This window comes from Mizuhopecten yessoensis, unplaced genomic scaffold, assembly GCF_002113885.1.
Source record: "Mizuhopecten yessoensis strain PY_sf001 unplaced genomic scaffold, ASM211388v2 scaffold716361, whole genome shotgun sequence".
Lineage (NCBI taxonomy): Eukaryota > Metazoa > Mollusca > Bivalvia > Pectinida > Pectinidae > Mizuhopecten > Mizuhopecten yessoensis.
In genome coordinates, this window is record NW_018480078.1 from 2459062 (window position 1) to 2468405 (window position 9344).

General features: G+C 37.5%; 1 protein-coding gene across 1 annotated transcript in view; it reads left to right on the forward strand.

Annotated features, from left to right (window-relative positions):
• The first annotated feature begins 867 nt into the window (after positions 1 to 867).
• Positions 868 to 9344, forward strand: part of LOC110443829 (N-acyl-phosphatidylethanolamine-hydrolyzing phospholipase D-like) — a 14161-nt gene continuing 5684 nt past the window's right edge. The window contains exons 1-3 of the mRNA XM_021488251.1: positions 868 to 1035; positions 7207 to 7380; positions 8400 to 8891. Of these exons, the coding sequence (XP_021343926.1) occupies positions 7210 to 7380; positions 8400 to 8891 (663 nt within the window). The 5' untranslated portion in view covers positions 868 to 1035; positions 7207 to 7209. The remainder of the gene's footprint in view (positions 1036 to 7206; positions 7381 to 8399; positions 8892 to 9344) is intronic.

A 9344-nucleotide genomic window follows, 5' to 3' on the forward strand; every position in this document is an offset into this window, starting at 1 on the left:
CCCCCCCCTAGAAATTTGGAACCTCCTGGTGGCTGGCCGTACATTTTGCAAGTAAATTGATATCAACCAAAATTTGTTTTGTTTTGTTTAAATTACGCTAAGCTGAATTAGAATGAAGTCCGTGGTTAGACTGCCTAGCTTGTATTTTGTTAATTCAGTAAAATTACCAAAATTTAAATAGGAGACAACTTGTTTACCACCCATTGCACATGTACATAAATTTGGAGTGGACATGGAGTGGACTGTATTAAGAAGCATATTAAGAAGCGACCAGACGATTACAACGGTGTCAACTGCAATGAACCAATGAACCAGCCCTCGTACCAAGGTTTCAGCTGTGGTTGGAGCTATATAAGACAGGCCTATGCAATAATCTTTTTGTGTATTTTCTTAACTTTTTGATACTTTTAATATTGATTTTAGGAAATAAATTTAAGGACACTTAAATATACCTAGTTTGTCAATTTCTGATTAGATTGCACGAGTGAAAACAATAACAACACATGGGGTAACCTATGTATGCATAACATTGTCTGAAATCTTCGTCTGTACAGCATTGGACATCATTTTAGGATAGAAAAAGAAGCATTCAAAGTTCCCTGCCTCAGCAACTTTGATGCCATATTAATTGAAGTCGCTTAAACTAAATAAACCAGTATAAATGCTTACGTTATTAAATAGTATAGATATGTGCATAAAATAAAAAAATGTAATTACTTAAGTAAGTATATGTATCTAGTTAGGTATGAGGCTAGAATTAGGTTAACATTATCATAACGGCCGGTTATTTTCATGCATGGCGCACTTTACTTCGACGCGGAGCATTATGGGAAGCTGGAAAACCTCAATTCATGCTTCCGGTTTCGTTTTCGTTTTGTACCAGCACAGCACAGAGTGACAGAAGATGTAACTACCGTTTGACTCATACGTCATGTGACATGATTTCACGAGTCCTGTACTATCACTGAGTTTATTTCAATTATCACAGACGTGTGTGGATTGTGGAAAGTTTGACAGAGAACCTACCTAAAAATTGTAAGTGTGTGATGAATGTGGATCATAGGGGTTCGTTACAAATGTCTGAAATACACATATGCTATACTGATATGGGTCACAGAACACATAAACATACAAGTTTATGTGAGCTCATGTGTGCTGTGACCCATATTTGTATATCATATGTGTATTTCAGACTTTTGTAACGAACCCCTGTATTAATTGTTATTGTAGAATGGTTGACAGCGAATCGACCTCCATATGTACATGTATAACAAGTTGTAAGTGATCACTGATGTATATGGATTTGAAAAAAAGGATGTCAGGAAAATCTAGAATTCAGGGGTATAACCCAAAATGGAACAAATATTAATCTTTTCTATCTATTATCAGGAATACATTTTTTTTAACTATGATGAAATAATTGCACAACTTTATAGCTTTCATTTTACATATTTCACGGTGTTATCAATGTGTGTTTCTATTTAGAGTTGATATAGTTGAGTCAGGTTTATACTTGGAAATTTTAGCTTGGCGGGTATCCCAGATGGAACACCTTGATCATTATATAAACCAAATGAAAATAGAAACGATGAGCAATTTACAACACCACTGAATCCGGTACAAAATGTAATGTTTGATTTACATTCTACATGCTATGCTTTCCCTGATGAGCACTGTTGAATACCATTAAGGTATCCACTCTCCCCCCCCCCCCCCCCCCCCCCCCAGTTGTTAATATATAAATCAGTTCAAGAAAAAATAACTGGCACGTTCCGATGAATATTAGTCCTTTATTCATGAACTTATATTTTCCTGTGTCTAGAAATGTGATAGCTAGGATATTATTGATGTTGTCTTACCATACAGTTTCCCCAGACATTTTCTCATTTCAGTTTTTAAAATTTTTCAACTCAATATATTAGCACGCAAGAGATCTGAAGATAGATTTTGTTTCAAATTGCTTGAACTATATAAATTTTGACCAATAATAGAGATATGTAGCAGAACTGGATTGGGTTAATCGACAGCAACCAGGTAGCTCAGTTGGTAGAGCGCCCACCTTAATTCCCAGGGTCCTGGGTTCAAAAACATTTCTGAGAAACATCCTTTAGATTACCAAAGAAATAGGAATAAAAAAAGGTGTAACATTTCTGAGACACATCTTTTACATCATCCCTGTATACAACCCGTGCAACAGGAATCCATATAGGTGTAACCTTTCTGAGACACATCCTTTAGATAATCACTGTATACAACCAGTGCAACAGGAATCTATATAAGTGTAACCTTTCTGAGACACGTCCTTTAGATAATCCCTGTGTACAACCAGTGCAACAGGAATCTATATAAGTGTAACCTTTCTGAGACACGTCCTTTAGATAATCCCTGTATACAACCAGTGCAACAGGAATCTATATAAGTGTGACCTTTCTGAGACACGTCCGTTAGATAATCCCTGTATACAACCAGTGTAACAGGAATCTATATAGGGGTAACCTTTCTGAGGCACGTCCTTTAGATTACCAAAGAAATAGGAATCAAGAAAGGTGTAACATTTCTGAGACACATCTTTTACATCATCCCGATAATCCCTGTATACAACCAGTGTTATAGGAATCTATATAGGTGTAACCTTTCTGAGACACATCCTTTAGATAATCACTGTATACAACCAGTGCAACAGGAATCTATATAAGTGTAACCTTTCTGAGACATGTCCTTTAGATAATCCCTGTATACAGCCAGTGAAATAGGAATCTATATAGGTGTAACCCTTCTGAGACACGTCCTTTAGATTGCCAAAGAAATAGGAATCAAGAAAGGTGTAACATTTCTGAGACACGTCCTTTAGATCACCAAAGAAATAGGAATCAAGCAAGGTGTAACATTTCTGAGACACGTCCTTTAGATTGCCAAAGAAATAGGAATCAAGAAGGGTGTAACATTTCTGAGACACGTCCTTTAGATCACCAAAGAAATAGGAATCAAGAAAGGTGTAACATTTCTGAGACACGTCCTTTAGATTACCCAAGAAATAGGAATCAAGAAAGGTGTAACATTTCTGAGACACGTCCTTTAGATAATCCTTGTATACAACCAGTGTAATAGCAATCTATTTAGGTGTAACCTTTCTGAGACGCGTCCTTTAGATTACCAAAGAAATAGAAATCAAGCAAGGTGTAACATTTCTGAGACACGTCCTTTAGATTACCCAAGAAATAGGAATCAAGAAAGGTGTAACATTTCTGAGACACGTCCTTTAGATCACCAAAGAAATAGGAATCAAGCAAGGTGTAACATTTCTGAGACACGTCCTTTAGATCACCAAAGAAATAGGAATCAAGCAAGGTGTAACATTTCTGAGACACGTCCTTTAGATTGCCAAAGAAATAGGAATCAAGAAGGGTGTAACATTTCTGAGACACGTCCTTTAGATAATCCTTGTATACAACCAGTGTAATAGCAATCTATTTAGGTGTAACCTTTCTGAGACATGTCCTTTAGCTAATCCCTGTATACAACCAGTGTTATAGGAAGCTATATAGGTGTATCTTTTCTGAGACACGTCCTTTAGATTGCCAAAGAAATAGGAATCAAGAAGGGTGTAACATTTCTGAGACACGTCCTTTAGATCACCAAAGAAATAGGAATCAAGAAGGGTGTAACATTTCTGAGACACGTCCTTTAGATAATCCTTGTATACAACCAGTGTAATAGGAAGCTATATAGGTGTATCTTTTCTGAGACACGTCCTTTAGATCACCAAAGAAATAGGAATCAAGAAAGGTGTAACATTTCTGAGACACGTCCTTTAGATAATCCCTGTATAAAACCAGTGTTATAGGAATCGATATAGGTGTAACCTTTCTGAGACACATCCTTTAGATAATCCCTGTGTACAACAAGTGTAACAGGAATCTATATAAGTGTAACCTTTCTGAGACACATCTTTTACATCATCGCTGTATACAACCCGTGCAACAGGAATCTATATATGTGTAACCTTTCTGAGACACATCTTTTACATCATCCCTGTATACAACCAGTGTAATAGGAATCTATATAGGTGTAACCTTTCTGAGACACGTCCCTTAGCTAATCCCTGTATACAACCAGTGTAATAGCAATCTATTTAGGTGTAACCTTTCTGAGACACATCCTTTAGATAATCCCTGTATACAACCAGTGTAACAGGAATCTATATAGGTGTAACCTTTCTGAGACACGTCCTTTAGCTAATCCCTGTATACAACCAGTGTAATAGCAATCTATTTAGGTGTAACCTTTCTGAGACACATCCTTTAGATAATCCCTGTATCCAACCAGTGTAACAGGAATCTATATAGGTGCCCCCTTTCTGAGACACGTCCTTTAGCTAATCCCTGTATCCAACCAGTGTAATAGCAATCTATTTAGGTGTAACCTTTCTGAGACACATCCTTTAGATAATCCCTGTGTACAACAAGTGTAACAGGAATCTATATAAGTGTAACCTTTCTGAGACACGTCCTTTAGCTAATCCCTGTATACAACCAGTGTAATAGCAATCTATTTAGGTGTAACCTTTCTGAGACACATCCTTTAGATAATTCCTGTATACAACCAGTGTAATAGGAATCTATATAGGTGTAAACTTTCTGAGACACATCCTTTAGATAATCCCTGTGTACAACAAGTGTAACAGGAATCTATATAAGTGTAACCTTTCTGAGACACATCTTTTACATCATCCCACAACAAGTGTAACAGGAATCTATATAAGTGTAACCTTTCTGAGACACATCTTTTACATCATCGCTGTATACAACCCGTGCAACAGGAATCTATATAGGTGTAACCTTTCTAAGACACATCCTTTAGATAATCCCTGTATACGACCAGTGTAACAGGAATCTATATAGGTGTAACCCTTCTGAGACACATCTTTTACATCATCCCTGTATACAACCCGTGCAACAGGAATCTATATAACCTTTCTGAGACACATCTTTTACATCATCCCACAAGAAGTGTAACAGGAATCTATATAAGTGTAACCTTTCTGAGACACATCTTTTACATCATCCCTGTATACAACCTGTGCAACAGGAATCTATATAGGTGTAACCTTTCTAAGACACATCCTTTAGATAATCCCTGTATACAACCTGTGCAACAGGAATCTATATAGGTGTAACCTTTCTGAGACATGTCTTTTACATCATCCCTGTATACAACCCGTGCAACAGGAATCTATATAACCTTTCTGAGACACATCTTTTACATCATCGCTGTATACAACCCGTGCAACAGGAATCTATATAGGGGTAACCTTTCTGAGACACATCCTTTAGATAATTCCTGTATACAACCAGTGTAATAGGAATCTATATAGGTGTAACTTTTCTGAGACACGTCCTTTAGATTACCAAAGAAATAGGAATCAAGAAAGGTGTAACATTTCTGAGACAAATCTTTTACATCCTCGCTGTATACAACCCGTGCAACAGGAATCTATATAGGGGTAACCTTTCTGAGACACATCCTTTAGATAATCCCTGTGTACAACAAGTGTAACAGGAATCTATATAAGTGTAACCTTTCTGAGACACATCTTTTACATCATCGCTGTATACAACCCGTGCAACAGGAATCTATATAGGTGTAACCTTTCTAAGACACATCCTTTAGATAATCCCTGTATACAACCTGTGCAACAGGAATCTATATAGGTGTAACCTTTCTAAGACACATCCTTTAGATAATCCCTGTATACAACCCGTGCATCAGGAATCTATATAGGTGTAACCTTTCTGAGAAACATCCTTTAGATAATCCCTGTATACAACCCGTGCATCAGGAATCTATATAGGTGTAACCTTTCTGAGAAACATCCTTTAGATAATCCCTGTATACAACCCGTGCAACAGGAATCTATATAGGGGTAACCTTTCTGAGACACATCTTTTACATCATCGCTGTATACAACCCGTGCAACAGGAATCTATATAGGGGTAACCTTTCTGAGACACATCTTTTACATCATCCCACAACAAGTGTAACAGGAATCTATATAAGTGTAACCTTTCTGAGACACATCTTTTACATCATCCCACAAGAAGTGTAACAGGAATCTATATAAGTGTAACCTTTCTGAGACACGTCCTTTAGCTAATCCCTGTATACAACCAGTGTAATAGCAATCTATTTAGGTGTAACCTTTCTGAGACACATCCTTTAGATAATCCCTGTATCCAACCAGTGTAACAGGAATCTATATAGGTGTAACCTATCTGAGACACGTCCTTTAGATTACCAAAGAAATAGGAATCAAGAAAGGTGTAACATTTCTGAGACAAATCTTTTACATCCTCGCTGTATACAACCCGTGCAACAGGAATCTATATAGGTGTAACCTTTCTGAGAAACATCCTTTAGATAATCCCTGTATACAACCTGTGCAACAGGAATCTATATAGGTGTAACCTTTCTAAGACACATCCTTTAGATAATCCCTGTATACAACCCGTGCAACAGGAATCTATATAACCTTTCTGAGACACATCTTTTACATCATCGCTGTATACAACCCGTGCAACAGGAATCTATATAGGTGTAACCTTTCTAAGACACATCCTTTAGATAATCCCTGTATACAACCAGGGTACAGGAATCTATATAGGTGTAACCTTTCTGAGACACGTCTTTTACATCATCCCTGTATACAACCCGTGCAACAGGAATCTATATAGGTGTAACCTTTCTGAGACACGTCTTTTACATCATCCCTGTATACAACCTGTGCAACAGGAATCTATATAGGTGTAACCTTTCTGAGACATGTCCTTTAGATAATCCCTGTATACAACCAGTGTAACAGGAATCTATATAAGTGTAACCTTTCTGAGACACGTCCTTTAGATAATACCTGTATACAACCAGTGTAATAGGAATCTATATAGGTGTAACCTTTCTGAGACATGTCCTTTAGATAATCCCTGTATACAACCAGTGTAACAGGAATCTATATAGGTGTAACCTTTCTGAGACATGTCCTTTAGATAATCCCTGTATACAACCAGTGTAACAGGAATCTATATAAGTGTAACCTTTCTGAGACACGTCCTTTAGATAATACCTGTATACAACCAGTGTAATAGGAATCTATATACCAGATAGGTGTAACCTTTCCAATACACTTTCTTAAGAAACCTCATTACATTTAAGGACATGACAGAAACAACTGCACTGAGTGAGGAGGTACAGCCGGAGGTGAAATACTGTGGCAGATATAAATGTCCTTGGACAGATTGGGAATACCCAAATGGTGTTAACTTTGCCTTACGAAGTCTTATTCCTGATGAAAAATGGACTGATAAAAGTAACATACCAAGTGCGGAGGTGAGTTTTCAGTGACTTTCTAAGCAAAACATTAAGTTCATTTGTTAAAATCACATTTGCAATGTTTAGTTATGTCCATTCCTTTTCACTGCCATTTTGAGTTATATTTTTCAATCATAAAATAATACCTTCATTATATACAGTCTGAATATAATTGGCACTGAGAATTAGAATTGAAATAATAATAGAAATTAAATGTATATATTTGGCAATCACGGCAAGGTAGGCGTACACAACAGAAATGTTATAGGCGCCAGATGGAGTTTGAAATTGGGCGTCCAGCATCATCAACAAGAAATAAAAAGTTGATTAGGCATGTATTAAATTGGTAAATAAATCAGATATTGTCGGATTAAATTTTGGCAAAAGTAAAAGGTTTTGTTGACTCAGTTTTCTTGTACATTTGGTAAATTTGGTACAGCTTGAATTTTAGGATTTGGTTGGTCCACATATTTAGATTCAAACTTGATGTGTCGACGTTATAGCAAAGTCTGGCTTTTTTCATTATATTCCGTCTTTGCGTATTGCAGAGTCATCTTCTCTTGTGAGCAGGTATTGATTGTTACGTCATTGGTTTGGGAGAGTAACGTCATCAATTTTTGAGAAAACGACTTAATTTTCTCACACAAACCAATGACGTAACATTAATACCTGCTCACAAGAGAAGATAACTCTGCAATACACCAAGACGGAATAATACTACTAACGTTCTTTTTATTAACGGAACTTTTATGAGTGAAATTTCTCGCTGTTTCAAAATGTAATCACAGTCCTTTCATTTTGAAAACATTGAAAATTACAACTTATAAATCGAACTGAAGGAAAGTATCTTTACATTATAATTAAAATGTAAACATAGGCCTGTGTCAAAGAAAAATGGTATGTACGATTCGTGTTGATGTTTTTGGTGCATGTTTTTGTAAACATACTTGTCAGAGTTTCTTGATAGTTCTGTATATTTATAACTCAAGACGTGTCCATTTCCTACAAGTTTTGTATACTGTATATATATAATTCAGGATCTGGACTGTAAACTACCAGTGCAGGATCCAGATTTCGACAAATTGAAGAATCCGCCTACTTCTGGCGTCCAGGCCACGTGGATTGGTCATGCCACTGTGTTAGTCCAGCTAGACGGTATCACTGTACTGACCGACCCAGTCTTCAGTGATTGTACAGGGCCTGTACTAATCGGATACAGACGTTACCGTCGGCCAGCGTGCTTAGTCGATAAACTGCCACCCATCAACGCTGTGATTATTAGTCATAACCATTATGACCATCTTGATGTTCACTCTGTGCAAAAACTCAACGAGAAATTTGGAGAAAAATTAGTTTGGTATGTTCCGAAGGGGATCAAGACTTGGATGGAATCAATGGGATGTGGAAATGTTGTGGAGCTGTCGTGGTGGGAGGAACACCCAGATTGTAATGACCAAAAAGAAGATGTAACATTTGCACTGACACCAGCACAGCACTGGAGTGGACGTACTCTTCTTGATACAAATAGGGTAAGTGTCTGTCCCCATGGGATGTACTAATAAGATAAGTGTCTGTCCCCATGTGATGTACCAATAAGGTAAGTGTCTGTCCCCATGTGATGTCCCAATAAGGTAAGTGTCTGTCCCCATGTGATGTACCAATAAGGTTAGTGTCTGTCCCCATGTGATGTACCAATAAGGTTAGTGTCTGTCCCCATGTGATGTACCAATAAGGTAAGTGTATGTCCCCATGTGATGTACCAATAAGGTTAGTGTCTGTCCCCATGTGATGTACCAATAAGGTTAGTGTCTGTCCCCATGTGATGTACCAATAAGGTTAGTGTCTGTCCCCATGTGATGTACCAATAAGGTTAGTGTCTGTCCCCATGGGATGTACCAATAAGGTAAGTCTTTGTCCCCATTTTTATACGCCCGTCGAAGACGGGGACGTATTATGTTATCACGTGAGCGGGCGGGCGGGCG